Here is a 19,379-nt window from a genome sequence, read left to right as displayed (position 1 = left end):
TGAATTGAATTGAATTTCATCGTATTGAATTTCATTTAATTTGTTAATACGAGGAAAATATAAAAATATTTTAGTAAGTATATCAATATCTGCCAGTACATCAACCATTATTTATGTTATGTAATCCATTTTTGTTGACTCTATAACACAACACAATGCCATTCCCACTTCAAAGTGCAGGCTGTAAATTAATATTTTATAGTTTATATCAGTCCACAATTTATTATGCTACATTATGTGTTCTTTATCACTACTTGTTACTTTTACATTTACATGAATGCATTAGATGCTTTTATCTAAAGTGACTTACATTGTATCACCATATGAAATTCCTAGGATTGAACCCATGACCTTGGTGTTGCTAGCACTATGTTATAACCACTGAGCTAAAGGAAAGCTACATTTATATGGACAGTAACTCTAATCATAAAGTCTCTATATTGAGTTCTGCACATTTGTTCAACGAGACAGCTTTGAACTTGAGTTTTTCTTATTATTGTGGCATCATCGAATTCAGACCCTAGATGTCTGTTACACAGCCTCTTCCTCACTAAATATGTCGTTTTGCTGCTGGAAAAGTAGATCAGTCTCCATGCCAATCATTAGAAGTCTGGCTTACTTAGGGCTATAACTATTCAGACTCTAAGTTGTCAGCACAAACTGTCTCAGGATGCTACATGCCTCCACAGAGTCATTAAATATGATTGAAACCATATCTCACCTCACTCAATAATCAAGATCATAGAAGGAAATTCTTGTTAAAACACTAATTCAAAACTTTCATGCTTTGCCAGTCATATTCATTCACTGCTAAAAGCGACATGATATATTACATGAATAATCTTAAAAAATATGCCATATTAGTATATGCCAGATCATCACCACCTGGCACAACTCATGCGTAGTTGCTGTTGAGTCAAGAATGATGTGCTTACTTTCTCAAGAAGATTCATAGGTTTGAGTCGGTTAAGCTAATAAGCTTCTCCGGTCGGTCCTCGAGCACCTGTGCTGCTGCCAACGCAATAAATCCAGCTTCTTACCCTGGTAAGATATCACGAGCGCAAGGTGTAAATCACCCCTGGGGGCGTAATATGCTGTCAAGTCAAGGCCATAAGAATATCCAATTTCTTTGCATCTGTTAACCTTGAGTATTTAAATCAAACTGAAATATATATCCTCAGTATCGAGTGTCTGATAAACGCAGGTATTTACCCGCAGAAATTTACCCAAAAGTCATTTCACCAAACAAGACGCACATCAGTTGGGAGCCATTGGTTTCCGTCTCACTTGAGTTTTTATGTCTTAGTAATGGTGAATGAGCTTTGAATCGATGAATGGAGCATAAGAGAAAGCCTATCTTCATTTTGCATTTGTTTGAGGCCTTGCCCATTTTTCTCGGTTCGTGACCGTCCCCGGGGGTCCCCTAAGTGGCGCTCTGTGGTCTAACATACAATACCCTCATCATGGGAAAATAGTTCCCCTGAGTGCCAGCACAAAAAGTGCAGAACTTTCAATGAGATCCTATTCTTGGATTTTCAACACAGTACATCATACGCAAGTTGGCCGAAATCCATCTTATCGAAGATGCTAACAGTCCATGTCCATCGACGGTCGGAGGAATTCACGGGAGGAACTGTTGAAGTGTTTCTAAGTTGCGCATTGGACTTGTTTACGTACGGTGACCTCTTGAAGGAAAGAACATAAAGATCGGGGCGGCTGATAAGGCATGGGAACTTTTCTGGAAACAATGCCTCGATTTCCCTCTTTGCGTGAGCCTCATTGTCGCACCGTGGCAAACCCGAGGTGTCGCTCGCACGCTCAGAGGTGTTGGATTTTCAGTCAGCCCGAGTAATATCAATAATCCTTAAAGAATTTGTCGCTTTTGTCATCTGTTGGTTTGACCAAACGGTTTGGATCTGAGGAGGCCGTCAGTGACACACGGCCGGTGCTTGCGTGCTTCTTCCTGGTAGGTGGAATCCCTGAGGCAGGGGGTTGTGATCTGTTTTCTGTTTAGATAACATGACATACGAAGGATTCGTGTCATTGTAAAAGAATGTCTTTGGGAATCTTTACCATCCTGAGGCAAAGCATTTTTTGTTTGATGTGGGGTAAACAGTCTGGTAGACACATGTAACGTTTGTTGTTTACAAAAGCGTATTTTCTGTCTATAAATTGGAGTCTAATGCTCATAGTTATTTTTCAATACCTTGGATTAAATCTTGGGAAAAATTTTGGTTTTGGTGTTTAAGTTTTGTTTGCATTATTAAGATTCAAAAATCATATTTTATATATTATATAAAAAATATAAATGGGTTTAAAATCAACAACAAATTAAAGAACGCCTAGCTTCTCTTGTTTTATTGTAACCAATTCCTTTATAGAATCAATTCCTGAAGTTGCGAGCAATATTTTATGTTGACTCTATCTATAACAGTTCTGTATTTAATCAAACATACAATTTTGACATCTGTTTATTTCTCCAGAGCTTCAAAAGTGATGTGACAGAAGACACGCTGTACTGACAGACTAGAGGAAGCTGGAGATGAGGATTGTGGGATTGTGGAGGACTGGGCGATACAGTCCACTGCTGGTCACTCTGCTCCAGTTGGTGTTGCCTCTTGTGTGGTCCGATAATTCAGAAGGTCAAAATATACCACGACTACAGCTCTCTCATACAGGTCAGAACTCGATCTCTCTCTCTCCTTTACAAACATGTACAGATACTTGAACATATTTTTACAATCAGTGACCTCCATAAAAATGACCAATGCCACTGCTTACATTGCGAGCTCCCTTTTAAGGCATCAGCCTCACAAAGATAAAACCTCACACTCAAAGTTAAAAAACTATATGGGCACACATCTGTTTTGAATTTATTTAAGGAGACTAGTCTATCATGCAAATATCTTTGCGTAAGCGCATGTTATTGTGTTGTGGTGGCCAAAGAAAAAAAGTCACATTGTTACTGTAATACTTTAATAATGAAATCATTCGATTTCAGTCGACAGTATTAATGGTAACATTGTCCAAGCCTCTTTGCTGTGGCAGTCTGCAGATCCTCACATTAAACATCTCTGCAAAGTCTTTAATAAGAGCACCATTAGTGAAAGATCAATCTGCCGTGTCTTATTTCCGTTTAGCTGCGTTAGATCTGTAAGGTCGTTGTACTTAATAAGATACAAAGCAACGGGGGAGACGTTCCTTAGTTGTCTCCAGTTGTGTCTTGTTAGCCCGTGTTATGTTTGCCAAGTCAAGTATATTCAAGTTGAAGCATTTTGTTAATATGTTTGACTCCAAATAAACATTTTATTTTTATTTAAATGTATTTAAAAAATAATAGCGTTAGGCCTACCTAGCATCATACAATTTACAGAAACTTACATTTAATTTCCGAACCCCATTTTTAAAACTACGTTAGCTCTGAAGAAATAACCTTTGCATTTTTGCGATCGCGCTAGCCACCCAACATTACGTCACTACATCTTTCTCCGTCTGTCTGGACACCACCGCCACGGAGTCGCTCATCTCCCAAGGCCTCTCCCATTATAAGCGTCATAGTTGACCTGTCTACTGACCCCTCAGAACTTTCAGGAACTTGAGAGACTGAGCCAGCTTCCTGACAGGAAGATTCTGTATACGGCGGCGTCGGACACTATATTGTTCCTCCAATGTAAATGTGCTTCCCATTATCTCCCGAGCTGTTAATGGAAGGTACTGACGTATACATCATCTTTGCGGCGCCTGGGTTTACAAGCGGAGACTGAAAACTCAGACGTTATTTATTAGAAGTGAGAAACGACTTGTTTGTCTTGCAGGTATCTCAATCAGGTTTAAAAGGTAAGCTAGAGATGGAAAAAGGAATACAAAGGTGGCTTTTCGGGTGGATTGGTTTGAATATCCAAAATTGCCAATCTTATTCTTTATGGTTTACAATACCTCTTCTGTTGAGGAGGGGTTGATGTAATGTAAGAACTTTGAGTTTGCCCTAAGGTTCATCATGAAAAATTAAGTTTTATCCCTTCACTCATCTTCAATAGTTGTATAAATAATCCACCTACAATACTCACTCCTGATACTTTTGTTGAAGGTTATTTTAACCTTTTCAACTTAAAACGAAATCATTGTGTTTGACCTCAGTCAACTTCCCTGCTTGCTGCTTGTTTAACCTCTGAAGCTGAATCTCTACTGGCAGACAGACATACAATTGATATTCCAATGAACTGTGACTTTCCCGCTGGCCAGTGAAACTCCCTGTAATTTTGAGGATCGTCTTGCTGGCAGATGGGTGGATTAAAACCAAAAGAAACATTCCTGGCACTCGAGAATGACTAAATGTCTTGATTTCTCCAAGTCGGCAAGAATTTTTGGCTTCACACCCAACTGTCTGCTTTTGACAGCTGCGTTTCATAGTCTGTGTGGAGTGAAGATAGCAGACGTTCAGTGGAATCTGACTTCATCCCAAAAAACACAGTGTAGGGCAAATTAAAGATGGGATGTTTTAAGGGTCTGCTTCTGGTCAGATTTGACTTTCAAATAAAGCTTTTGTAAAACAAGTCATTGAAGCACTTATTTAGAAAGATGTTATAAGTGTGAAAATAAAAAGGGCCATTTCAAACAAGTTGCACTTGCAAATACTTCCATTTGAGAAGGAACATATGTCAGGCCCATAGACTGTATACAAGATGGACAGCGTGATACCTTCCATTTAATGAATTGATTGATGGTAGCTGACATGATACGCCAAAACTTCAGTTTGGAGCCTGGGCATTTCAGTAGAGCCAAAGTCTGTGCAATGGGGAGTACGAAGTGCAACACAGTATCGTGGTCCTGCCCATATTCCCTGTTGACTCAATCGTAAACAAAGAAATGTCACCTGTCCTTTTTTAATGAAATCTTCATTACAACCAAAATTATTTAAAAATGAACACTTGAAGATATATTAAGATTTTCATGACATTTAAATTTATGCATTTGTCAGACGCTTTTATCCAAAGCAACTTACATTGCAATACATTTGTTTCTAAGTTTGTGCAATCCCCTGGGATCGAACCCATGACCTCTGCATTGTTAATTGTTTTACCATTGATGGTAAAAATGACTTGCCTTAAGCTTGAAAGACTGGTTGTGGCTGAATAAGAAAATGTCACCAGCAAGCATCTTCTTAAATCTTACCAGGAGATCAGTCCTAAAACTCCTACTAAGACCAAACAATAGTTACCTAAGAGATCACCTTTTAAATAATCCATGATGATGATGAGAATGAGCCCTGTTACTACTCAGGCAAGTGTGAGCAAGAGAGTGATGGTGAAGGAGAGCCCAGTTTGTTTTTAACCTTGTGATATTGTGTAGTACGGTACCTTTATTTTTTAGAGTGAAGTAGTCTTCAAGATCAACATGAAGTGGTAATCACAACTTATTTTGCATCCGCGATGTTGTTTAGTTGCAAAACAGAACATACATTTGTATAGTCTTTTTAAAAATATGTAGAGACATTCTGAATTGATTGAACGGTCAAAAAGTTATTCGTTATTCGACAGGTGGTTGGAAAATAAAAGTGCTTGGTGATGTCAGCTGAATAGGAAAGTTGTTTCAAATGAGCAAGATGGATATAATTAGGATACAAGCATCTGCCAAATATAAAAACCAAAATGTGAGAAGTAAGTAGGATCAATTTAAGTAAAAAGGAGTCAAATTGGCTTCAAACAAATAAACAAATCTCATCTTTACCAGTAGTTATCAATGAGAAATCTCAGGGTAAGTTAAAAGAAGGCCAGAAATCATGACATTAAGATTTCCTTTGTCGTTCACAGTGCCATTTTTAAAACAGAGGCGTGAAATTCAGTGAGCTTTTTCATACCACCCCTCAGAGTTTTAGTCAAAGTGAGACTGTAAAACATTTTTATTATGTTCTCTCTCATGACAGAAATACAGCTTTGACGGCATATAGAATGTGACCTGTGGGATGTATTTTTTAATCGCTTACACAAAACTGTGTCACTGTGATGACCCCTGACTCTGCACCCCTCTGTATCTATGGAAACAAAGTGCAGAAGATAAGCACGGCAGATGACTCGGGGTCCCGGGGTCTTAGAGGGGTCTAATTACTCTGTCGGGGTGTTTTTATTGGACAGGCACAACTAGAAGAACGCTGCTTATTTGAGGCTAAGACAATTAAAGTAATTCAAAAAGCACAAAATGAAAATGAAGGTTATGATCTGAAAGATGAATGCAAGGGCTTTTACAGACAAACAAAAGTTGCACGACATGTTTATTGTTTATCTCCATCAATTGAGGGACACATAAAATTGGTCTCTGCGGAGATCAAAAAGATGTCACGGATTGTCTTGTTTTACATGGAAATATTCCTTTAATGTCTGATTTTAACATTCCTTAATGATCTTCATTTAATAATCAAGACCTTTTCCCTAAGCACAAACATTAAACTTTAAACCTTATGCTTTTTTCAATCGACCCTTGCACTGAAACACAGCATGCCTTGTGACCATCGGCGATAAAGACGAAAGCCATTTCACTCATCCTCAGCAGATAAGACCTTCAGAACTATGGTAGATGATGAGACTTGAGCGAAGCAACAGGGGCACCGCTATGGGTCGGGTCATAGGATCTGGGTTGCCTCACTTGGTTGAAGTATCTCTCACACACTGCACTTAAGCGGCACACGACTGTGTGTTCTTGTGTTTGCCAGCACAGTTTCAGCTCCTACAGTTTGGCACTGAAGCAATTAAACATGCACCCCGCGGCCCCTGAGGGAGATGACGTGTTACAGAACGTAATAAAAAAAACAGCTCTGAAGTCGGAGGTGATGTACTGGAGGCCTCTCATCAGAGCTGTGGGTCTGTAGGACCACGTCAAACCCCAGAGAGAAGCGTTTAGTCCAAAAAACGTGGAGGTCACGACCACAAAGAGTTGCATGTGCCGGTCCTCAGAAAGTAATTTTTCTTAGACCCCTCTAGGGTCCTTCCAGCATATTATGAATGTTGTCCATGTCGGTAACTCAATAGAGCAGTAAATGTCCTTTTACTTGAAAACATTTGAAGGAACAGTACACCATAAACTAATATGTTGTTTCAAACATGTATTTTGTAAATAGAAGACTCTTTCACTTTCATGAAAGACAAAAAACTGTTTGACCGAAAATTGAGTTTAACATACCACACTACATACTGTATGGAGTAAAAAGACTTTGATATAGAATACAGGTTTGATATGACACAGCTTGATCGCACAAGAAACTTAACTGTTTTATGTAAAGCCTAATTCGTACGAATTTTTACAAAGTAAATCTTAGAAAAAATACAATTTACAATATACAAAAATTAAAAAGATGGTTTACCCCAAAACTTTACCATCCCTGATGCGAAAGCAGATTGTACAAAAATACACAAATATTTTTTAAATCAAGATTAAATAACTTAACAAGGAAACGTATATTTAGTTATGTTGTATGAAAGAAAATATCATGAACGTATTAAAAAAGTTTGTTAAAAACAAGAAAAATCAGCCAATCGGGCTTATGAATTACGATTCGATTTACGAATTGCTATAAGATTGTAAACAATGAGAGAATTAACCTTTTTATTAACTCTTCCTTAAAAACATAAGTGCATTGCGATTGTTGCACAAACTAATGTTAATTCTCAGTGCGTGATGGTTGTTGCAGACAGGAATTGTGAAAGTTCAGTGATCATAAGTTTGACAAGTTTGAAGAAGTACAACAACTTCCTAACTTTGGCCGTAAAGTTAAGAAAAGTCTTTTAAAAACAAACACCAGAGTACACAAGTGAGAATACCATTGGGAAATGAATTGACATTAGTGCCATTAATGGTTTATGGAGCGGTTTGCAGTAGTTCAATGGTTTATGAGGCAGGCCGTGAGGATGACCTCCAACTGTCAGAGAGATGCCATTACAACCATAATAACTAAATGGACGCCGTATCCCACTGAACATGTGGCTAGGTTTTATTTTTTAATCTTTTTAGATGGGATGGGGGTTTGTGGGATGTGTGTGCGGCTTTGGTGTTGGCAGCTTTGGGTTCAATCGATGGATTCCAAACTTCTTGATAGATTATAGACTTTTTTTGACACCGTTAAAATTAATCATGTTGGAGCATGAAGTGGATTTATCCTTGGAGGAATCAGTTCTCACAAAATAAATCATGTTCTGTTAACATTTTTAGATGGATTAAAAAACCATTTTTTTAAACTCCCTTCAAGCATTTATGCATAAACTATTATATTAAAACAATTCTGTCTGTTATCGAATCTCTTTACTCAGTTTTTCTTTCTTATGATTTTTGACAAAGGGACAGATTTGTAGAGTTCTGTAAACACATGCACCAGTATATATTTACACTTTTAGATTTATTGCTGAGATTCAGTGAACTAATACGCATCTCTAACCTTTACTTTCTAGCCATAAAGAAATGTTCCTGACATCAAAATGAATGATGTGACATTTTTTTAAATACAATCGTGAGCATTTTGATTCGCCATGAAAAAAGGATTTAATTTAACATGCAGTCCAAACCTTCCACTACATTCATTAATTCCCATCTGAACGAACTGGAGGTTGATAAATGAAACCGAATGCATTTAGTTTTTCTTTTCCCTATTCGCCCTGGTTCTGCTCATGCTGGTGACCCAGAACGCCATTTGCAACCGAGGCTTGTGAGTAATTAGATTGACATGATGCCATTGACCCATAGAGAAACCCAAAGTCGGTTCAGATGGAGTCAGCCAATGTGCTCCATCACTGCAGAAAGCCTTTCTAGACAGTATGAAAAAGACAAATGGTGGAGGACAGGAAAATTAATGACTTTGAGGGATGAATGAGGAAAGACTACAGTTAACAGCCCATCCTCAGCTCTTAGAGAGACAATCATCTGGTGTATGTTTCACGAATCACAAGCAAATACAAAGATCTGTTTTTCTTGAAAGGCTTCTGAAAATGAGTCCTATGTCGGTGGAAATATGAGTATTTTTCTGTGGAACACAAGAAAACACAAGAAGAAGCACAAGAAGAAGTTTTGAGTTTTGAGAAATGTTGGTTTTGTGTTCATGCAATGGAAGTCAATGGAGGTCAATGTGGTTTATTTACCAACATTCTTCCAAATATCTTCTTTTGTGTACTGCAGAAGAAAGAAGGTCATAAAGGTTTGGAATAACATTGGGGTCAAAACAAGATGAACACGTTTTCATATTCAGTTGAACCATCCCTTTAATTTCAAACATTTGAGATATCAGGGATGTTTTAGAAGCTTCTCAATAGTACTGTTTAACTTGGGAGCAGATCAACAGCACATACTAAAGCCCCGAAGCCAGTTCCTTTTAGACCTGTTCTCACAGGAGGAAACCCGATCAAGCAACATTTGCACCTTGAACGTTCCCCGCGATCCCTCTGAACAAACAGCTGGAAATGGCCTGGCAGGGAGACTTTGATGCGTCTTGGCATTGAAAAACAGTAGAAGGATGTCGCCCGGCCACCCGATACAAAGACAAAACAAACACGACTGGTGTTCTCACAGTTCACGTTGTACACGCTCTGAATCGACCTCCCACTGACTTCTGTTGTTCTGTTAAGTAAATGATAATCGTTACGTTTTGGATAACGCTGAAATTCAACACCTTATGGGAATCAGTTTGGAAACATTACTTGGCTCATTTTCTTAAGTAACAGCAACCATCATATATTTTAAAAGTTGTTACTATATACTGTATGCGGTAGGTTGGCATTTGCAAGTGTGGAGAGTAAACACGCTCATAAAAGTTATAATCCTTACTGTCTCTTAAGAGTCAGAATTGTCTTCTGTGAGAGAAGCTCTTGGGAAACGCGTAATGTTTTATTGGTTGCCATTAAGTGCCAGCCTGAAGCATTCTTGCTAATTCTGTTTTATTGCAAACACTTGGCAGATCCACTCCTATTCAGACCAGATTCATTAAATCCAAATGTATTCTTATTCAGACACTTTCAGTGAGAATAAAACCTCAATGTTGTGCTACGACCACAAGATACATGCTTTTATTGCCCCATGGATTTCAGAAACCACAATCGTATATTATTCAATTTTGTAATGCTGTTACGCTTGTGTGAGTTGTTATTAAACTAGAAACAAGATAAGGCGAAAAGTATCACGGTTCGTCAAAGAAAGATCACATTTCTTTTGTAAATCAGATTACAACAGCATCTGATCTATGTTTTTGACTTTGTGGTTAAACTATCGACCGCAGTGTTACAGGAGGGTCAGTCAGAGTTCGTAATGTTTTCGTGGATGATTTGATTCTGGTCTCCTTTTCTTCCTCATCAAGTTGGAGAAAATCTTATCTTTAGATCTCTTGCTGGGTAGTGGGTATCATTATTTGCTATGTACGGTAGATCGCTTACACACCATATGTTTATTCTAAAATTGAATTATCGTAACTTGAATTGTTATACTATTTTCTTAACGTTTATTCCCTTCAAATCAAATCTATCTGCACTTTGTGTACGCACAAATCCTCTAATCGCAGCTATTAGTCAAATACATGTTTGGGGACATTTTTGCATTACAGCTCATTTCTGCTTTTCTGGAAAATTGCAAAAATGATGGTATGCACATAATGGTTGGTGTGTGCGGAATTGAGATTGCTGGAGTTATACGTAAGTCTGGTCCAAACGACAGCGAGGGCAGCTTTCCTGAAACCACAGATTCCAGATGTTACGCGAAAGACATTTCAGCACATATTTCACAGGTCAGGGATGGTTCAGTCTCAACACACTCTGAAGCTCGGTTAAAAAACAATCGAGCCGACTTGCTGTCTATTTTTTTACATAGGCAGCTGCCTTTAAAGGTGTCATTGTTTGAGAAGACTTTTTGTGCACGTAAAGTAGAAAGAAGAGGTCTTAACTGTACCAACAACTGATTCCAATAGAGTTTGACACGCTAGAAAGCTAACAATGACGTCTTATAATAAGCATACACTGTAACAAATGATTTTACAGAATTTTCATGTATTTTTGAAATGCGGATAAAAACAGTCAATTTACAGAAAACATTAAATAACAACTATAAAACAACAAAATAATTTACCTAAAATTTTTCACTTTTTTCTGGCACCCAAGCTACTGGAATATAACAGTTTTAAATGGTTATTTTTTGCAGTAATAAAACTAAAATTTGGTAAAAATTCTATTTAATCAAAGAAAAGTTGACATATAGTATAATAAGTATTTTTCAATTGAAATACATTGTAAACACTGTAAAAAATCCTGTAAAAGAATCCTGTAAAAACTGTCAACAGATGGTGTACTAGGACAAAACCCATAAAATACGATTTTTTTAAAGTAAAATGACAAGTTTTTCACGTAACTTTACATTTTATTTGTGGATTGCATTCGCAGTGTTATGCCTTTGATGCCATTTCAGAGTTTTGCCCAAAGATATTTTAAAGGGTAGCATAATCCTTCTTTCTGGATGTTGGATCAAGCCCTTGCATTGGGAGCGCACACACTTACCTACCTTAAAATCCTGCCAGGGTTACAGTAGGAAGCTCACTTTTGTTGTTGAGTGTTTCTACACTACAGAGTAATTAAGTTGTTATCATTAGTCCATGAGTCATGCTTCATTTACTTTATATGCAACTCTTGAGCCATTACAGATGTGCCAAAAGCACTTAGAGCCGTCTTAAAAAAAGAACAACAACAGGAATAAAGGAGTTATATTCAGTGTATAGAAAACATAAGACCTCGGAGAAGAAAATGTATAAAATACATGCGTCACTTGAATTTTCCATTCTCAAAAGGAAAGCCTGGCACATTTACATTTATTCATCTAGCAGAAAAAAAGAGTTGGCTATTTAACATTTGGCAGCTGGTTTTTACACTCTAACCTGGCTTTCAAGTCTCCAAACCTGGTCTTGAAAGTCTTTCAGACAGCAGATTTGCAATTCGTCCAAGTAGGTTTATCTTTGATCCAAGATGATCTACCAGCTTGTAATAAAATCACGGTTTTAAATTTTCCAATATAGTCTATTTTCATCATGTTCAAGCTACCATCTTAACTTTCGAGCAGATTTGAGGGGTCTGCCTGAAAGTTTGGAACAGCGGGCCAACAGATGCAAACCTCTATGTTGACACGCATCCCTTGCTACAGCAGATGGGACAGATCTACACAACCAGATCCACCTACATGTTGATGTTGATACCGCACAGCCGTTTGCTTATTCAAGCTGTGGGACACAGATGTACATGAAGACAGGGAGATATTTTCTTGATCAAGATATCTTCCTTATATGCCCCTGTCACTCAAGCTTTACGCCCAGTTGCTTGATGAAATGTGAGTTAATGAGAAGAACGGACTCCCCACTGCTTGATGAGAGATTGAATCTGTCAATGACCTCTGAAGGGTCTGTTATACAACTAATCTCCACTATAATCCACTAACTATCTATCTATCTATCTATCTATCTATCTATCTATCTATCTATCTATCTATCTATCTATCTATCTATCTATCTATCTATCTATCTATCTATCTATCTATCTATCTATCTATCTATCTATCTATCTATCTATCTATCTATCTATCTATCTATCTATCTATCTCTATCTATCTATCTATCTATCTATCTATCTATCTATCTATCTATCTATCTATCTATCTATCTATCTATCTATCTATCTATCCACCCACACTAAAAAAGTAAAGAAAAATATTCTGTAATATTCTTGCATCTGGGGCACATTTAGATAACATTTACATATAATTATTTTTTATAAAAACGTTTTTTATGCTATTTTACCACTAAGATGTAAATTTGCAGTCTATTTCTATAATTTGGCTTTTTTACCATATTTAAAAATATGTCGAAAATTCTGTAAAATAAAAAAGTATTTTTACAGTCCATAAAAAGACTTTTCATAAAAAGACAGTCCACCCATCTTACCCAGACCTATGAATTTATTTAATATTTCTAAATAAATATTTGAATTAATTTATTTGTTAAAAATGTCAGGGTTGTGTTACAGTCCTGTGCTCATAACAAAGGATAAACACCTGATTTAAAGTAAATGAAATAGGAAGTCATATTACACAACTAAATCTTGTTTTATTGCATCCATAAAGAACAGTTGCAACAAAAAAATATATAATGATTATAATAATAGCAATGACATAAATAATAGGTCATAACAAATATTAATAATAATATTTTGTTTATATGACAATACTATATTATAAGTAATAATAATATTATAAACAAAGTGCATAATACATATTCATATTTAGGTTTAATTTAAATAGGTTTAAAGACTACGTTATCTAGTAATAGTTCAAATAATAGCTAGAAAAACTGTTTTAAAGTTAAGAAACTTTTTTTATACCTTAATACATTTTTTAGTTCGTTTTCAAGGCTTAAATACGAAATCATTTCATAATGAAGACCTCCGTGGACTCTTATGACACTAAATCTGACAGTGCTCTTGCTGCCCCTAACAGGCCTAACTATTTTAATAGTATGTGATAAATATGACATTTCCAGGTTAAGTTCAGGTTCCCCTGTGACCATGTGTTTTAAACTAGATTCATGTTAAGATCTTGTAAACTGTTGGTCACTGACATAGAGATCTGTAATCTGAATAGACTGATTAAAACCATTCATGCGCGCAATAGCCCCACAGCCAATCAGTCGTGACGTTATTGGGCTGTCACAAACAAGCCGCGTCTATGCTTCATTAGAGACACGCCCCTTCATTTCCCAGTGTTTACTGTGAGTTGTACCCGTCTCTCTTCATTTCCATTGGCCTCTGACCTTGTGCGATAAGCACGAGATTGTTACAGGTGTTTGGCGAAGCTCCAGCGGAGATCACGAACGTCTGGAGTCACACACCACAGCTCTCGTGTTTACGATCTCTCAACGCTGTGAACTCACCGGCGGTCAACTTCAAGCGCGCTAGGAGGAAAACAACTCTGGACTTGATTTTCAGGATTTAGTCTGAATAATATCGGATTTGGGAAGACACTTCATTACAGAGGGCAGAGATGTTTGGAAATAAAAGCTCAGCGATAAATAGAGTGCTGGGTGGCCTAATCCGTTTCAGAGCCTAATCCACGTGTTTCGGTTCACAATTAAGACGTAAACTCTGACCCCTTAAATCTTTCGGCAACTTGGATTTTGAAACACTTAATACTTATAGTGAATGAAAGACCCCCTTCCTGGCAAATCAATGGTCACATAGTTAATGAATTGAACATCTTTTGAAATGTTGCATCGGATGAAAAACGATCCAAATAGTGTCTGGCAGGGTAAGAAATAGGAGTCCCGCATGGCTGTATTTAAAGACCCCCATCAAATCTGTGTAAATCCCCCCTAAACTGGTGACTATTGCTTGCGTATCACGATTGGATGGATGCGATCCTGTAATCCAATTATTATTTCTGAAGTTGCCTTATAAATCCTGTTTTGTACCATTTGCATGAAACGTTGCATCTTTGTGGCAGCCACGTTCTACATGTCCAAACCATTTTGATACAATACAAAAGATTGTTAATAATTAAATGTCAATACAAGTTTATTTTAAGTTAAACACATTCTTGGAAAAAACAAACAATATTTTGTGCAATTATAAACATTTCTTGGTTTTTATGTATTTGTTGATGCAATACCCCTGGAAACAAATTGCTAAACAACTCACAATCTTATTAAACAATCGACAAATTATCATGAACATTATTATATTGTATTATTGTTCATGATGGTTGAATTCAAAATGACTTCGAAGATTTATTAAATGGAACGTGTACAAGATGTATGCGAGCTCTCCGTATGCGATTGATAAGCTTTGATTGATTCCAGCTGTATCGTGTCGACCAGATGTTTCACGTCTGTCTCGATCAGAGCAGCGTTGTGTTGAAGGTCTCGTGGCTGAACGACGTACCCCCATTAAGTTTCATCAATCATAGAGGCGGTGCATTAGCATGTTGCTAGTAAGCAGCAGGAAATGCGTAATTCTGATTGGTCAGTTTTGGCATTTTGTATCGTCATTGACAACTTACTTCTGTGTCACTCTTACACAATAAGTATTTGAACTGTAATTGAAGCGTCCATTTTTGATAATATATAGTCAGCTAGTCATTATCGCAAAATAAGCATTGAAAGAGTTTACTTTGTGATAATGAACGGTACATTATCACTTACTTAACTGTTTAATTCATTAAATTATGGGCAAATGTCATTGGCTCCAGTACAACGCTTGGATCTTGTACTGCTGGGACACATTAAATCAAATCATTTCCTCTAGGACTCTGTGCAATACCACTCGTAAAGTCAACACAATTTAAGACCTTAGATAATCTATTAGGTTTTGTAAAACCATAACATTTGATATAAACCTGCATACAATGGCACGGCACCTTAACGTTATAACTGCCAGGAACAGTCCGTCCCATTACATTGATAAGAGGACCCGATGGACAGGGTGGAGTAAGAACCAGATGTGTCTTTGCAAGATGTGAGGAAAGGAACCTTCTGTGGCCATGCTTGTTTTTATACCCTGGTAATGAGAATGTATAGTATGTGTTTAGGAAGTGGGTGGGGGATTTTTCTTCCGAAATCCAGATAAATAAGACAGTGTGGGAAACGTTTGCGATCCAACGCATGACACACGAGCAACACAAGCTAGACTCTCAATGGCCATGATCTCATTGAAATGTTGTTTCCTTTGGCGATCTTGAAAATGGTGAACGTCTGGCCAGATCGTGTTACACAAACTGAAATGCTTTTTAGGGTGTTTTACAGATCTGAAAATGATTTGCAGGAATTTTGGCTCAGGTGTGAATGATGATCTATATGATGGTAAAGAATGAACTCAGATCCACTTGAAGGAGAGCATAATATTTGTCGGTGTCCTAAGTTAAGTCTGAGGTACACTCATTACTAGCATTGTGATTGCAAATACTGTGAATAAATAGATATTATTATCATTATGTTTATATAAGTTTCCTTTGATCCTGTTGTCAAAACAGTGGTGAGAATGGTAAGTTAGACCCAAACTTTGTTTAAGTGTACTAAAATAAGATTCACTGCACTTTAGAGACTATATAATGAGTTTGTTTCCGAAATGAAATAGTTTTTATTTTGAATTCCAATTAATATCAATCAAACTGTAATTGGTTTGTTTTGCAGCAATAATTGTTATTTAAGCAATAATGACTAAAACATACAGCTAATAACACAATAAAACACAATAAATACATGATAACATAATAAGAAAACATGATTTTGAATTTCCTTTTAAATTGAAATATCTTATTATCATATATAGGCCAACAGTAAGTGAATGCGAAGAAATGTATATTTTTTTTGTTTAATAATTTATTGGGATTTGAACGAATGACTTGGGCATCGCTATTGAAACATATTTAGACAACTGTAACAAATTGCACAATTATTTTATTTGATTTCTGATCCAAATTCTCTGAAGCTCTTTACGTCACAGTCTCGTTTGTCCCCAAGCCTGTTTCTCCTGTGTTTCCCTCAAGGACTTCCCATCATACCCATGCTCCCGCATCTGTCCCTGTGTTATCCATCGCACCTGCCCGTAATTATCCATCGACGCTCAACCGAGCCGGGGCTTCAAGACTCACCCATGCCAGCATCTCCAGCAACCATATCACCCTGTAGCCTAAGACCTGTTACCCACTGAAGTTAAGCAGGATGGAGCCTAGTCAGTACCTGGATGGGAGACCTCCTGGGAAAGCTAAAACGTTTTTAGCGTTGCCAGCTTGAGCGCTCACCCTGTGGTCTGTGTTGGTCCAAATGCCCCAGTATAGTGATGGGGACACTATACTGTAAAAAAGCGCCGTCCTTCGGATGAGACGTTAAACCGAGGTTCTTATTCCCTGTGGTCATTAAAATACCATTGCACTTCTTGTAAAAAGTAGGGGTGTAACCCCGATGTCCTGGCCCACTGAAACGCCAGGTCCCCCATGGCCTGCATGATTCCCCAGGTTGGGAGCACCGTCCTGGATGCTTCCTGTCCCTGCGCTAGCCTTCAGGAAACTCCCCTCCCTAATTGTTTAGTCAATGCGCGTCCGTCCCCACGCCTCTTTCCCCCAAGGTCTCCATTTCCAATCATGCAATACGCTCCCACACCTGTTCAGGGTATGTAATAAACACACCTGCCCGTAATCATCCTTCATCACCCGGACTCTTTATATACCTACTCAGTCTTCACATTGCATTCATTCTCTATTCTCTGTTGTGATCAGCTGTTGTTATACCCTGTTGTAAATATATTGCTTAGTCAGATCTTTGTTTGCTCTTGTCTGTGGGGTTCCGTGACACTATAAAGCTCGAAGCTGTAATGCAATGGATTCCAGCAGGTGCCGTGACTTGTTTATTGGTATTGCTAAATGAGTTTCATGATGGATAGCATCAACATGCCCCAATTATGAGATTTGTTTTGTCGGAAATTGCCTTTTGTAATGTAGAGAATTCTTTTAATGTTGAGTCATGCAATGTAGAGCTTTAATGGACTATGGAAGTTCAGGCGCATTGAAACAGGGAAAGATGTGAAATGCAATACGGGAATGAGCTTGTGTAACATTAATCACTGATCCTAATTGCATTCATTTTAGTTTCATACAAAGGGTTCAGTAATTAACTCATGTAATGTTATGAATCACGTTTTAGGCGTTTTTTCTTTATAATGAATGAAGCCAACATTTAATGCATTCCCCCTATGGGCTTGACCCTAGTAGAAAGATCAACTTGTGCTTTTTTTCTTTAGAGAAGAAAGCGGCAGGTGCGAGAGACAGAAAAACAATAACAGATGGATTAATTCCAAGGCAGTAAATCACCCAGCAAATGACAATTTTATGAGAAAATAATGAAGTATTATTATTTATACACCGTTTTAATATTTCAAATCTAATTTCCTTTTAGAAATTAAAAACACAGAATTTGTTTTATAATTCTGATCATTATTATATTCAGATATATATTTATTAATCATAATGGTAATTAAGAAAGAAAGAATAACAATTGTTTGTTTTGGCTTTTTTGACTCTCAATAAAGGATTAGTTAAAGAATAACGTATTTGTGTGTTTTGTTTGTGTGATGAAATTTTAACACATTATATGTAGAGATGCAACGTTATATACATTTTGGCCGATAACGAAAACCGATAATTCTCTAACATTGGAAGCCAATAGGGATATATTTTCCAACATACATTTATTTGCTGTGATATATCGGCCTAAATTGTATTATCAGCCGATACCGATAACCTAAAAACTCAACATTTATCGGCCGATAACAATATTTTATGGTGCATACCTAATTAGATGTTTTTAACATATTTTGCGTCATTTTGTGTTGATCTTGTGTAAAAGAAATAAAATAAACTTAAGATTGAGTGAAAAGCAGCACAACATTTGTTGTGATGTGTTCAGTTGAGGACAGATTGTGTTGTTTAAACACGATAAAATATGCATAAATCTTATTTTATGAAAAATAATTTGTAATTATTTTTTTAAGTATTAAAGTGATAACTTGTAACAAAGTCTACGGTTACATTAAATTCTATAGTAAAAATAAATATATAAACTATAAAATAAAATATACATTATTACAATTTATTATAAATATATTATAAAACAAAAAAATAACAAATTAAATGTTGTTGTTTACATTCTTTTTGTTACAATGCAAAAAATTATCCATATTTTGCTTGCTTTTAATAATTTGTTTTATTTTATTAATTAATTTACCTAGTTTACTTTCTTTAAGCAATCAATAAATCTGACAGAATTTTGCTGCACAATGAGAAGCAGTAAGCGACATCCAGGTGTAACTTGTAAACATCACCTGGACATGACCAGCTGGAGACTTCATGAGACAAGAATGCATTTTCTACTCCTTCAACTATTTCCTCTGCAGTTCACTTTCGTCAATACCAGGGCAAGGCGTGAGTCAAAGAAAACATCTGTCAGAGCTTATTACCGCAATACCTCCCACACCGCAACCCAACATCCCCGACACCTCCGAAAGTTGGTAGTTGTGGCGTTTAAATTGCTTTTCGATGTGTAATCGCACAAACTTTCTGCTTTGCCTCCAAATGTGCCTGTCAGAGAGCTGTCCCATTGGAATTGTGGGTAGCAGTTGAGTGCAGCTGTCAAGCAACAGCGTTCAGGGTTAATTGGCTCTAATTGGAAAGCTTATATTGCTTTCATAGACCCCAACGGTGAACTTTTGTGAATGTCCATGAATGTTGATTTTGTGCGACTTCTGTATAAGATTGTACCTCCATGTGGCAATGTAAATATTTATGATCTGATAAATGCAAGTGTGCTGAAGTCATTTTTGTGTATGATTGACATA

The 19,379-nt window shown here is 37.0% G+C and overlaps 1 protein-coding gene across 1 annotated transcript in view; it reads left to right on the top strand.

Annotated features, from left to right (window-relative positions):
* The window catches only part of si:dkey-49n23.1 (semaphorin-3D), a 48,192-nt gene that overhangs the window by 12,935 nt on the left and 15,878 nt on the right, over positions 1-19,379 (top strand). Inside the window, exon 2 of the mRNA XM_056759083.1 lies at positions 2,484-2,678. Within this exon, the coding sequence (XP_056615061.1) occupies positions 2,543-2,678 (136 nt within the window). The 5' untranslated portion in view covers positions 2,484-2,542. The remainder of the gene's footprint in view (positions 1-2,483; positions 2,679-19,379) is intronic.

Source organism: Triplophysa dalaica, chromosome 10, assembly GCF_015846415.1.
Source record: "Triplophysa dalaica isolate WHDGS20190420 chromosome 10, ASM1584641v1, whole genome shotgun sequence".
NCBI lineage: Eukaryota > Metazoa > Chordata > Actinopteri > Cypriniformes > Nemacheilidae > Triplophysa > Triplophysa dalaica.
This window is presented reverse-complemented; position numbering and strand designations above follow the sequence as displayed.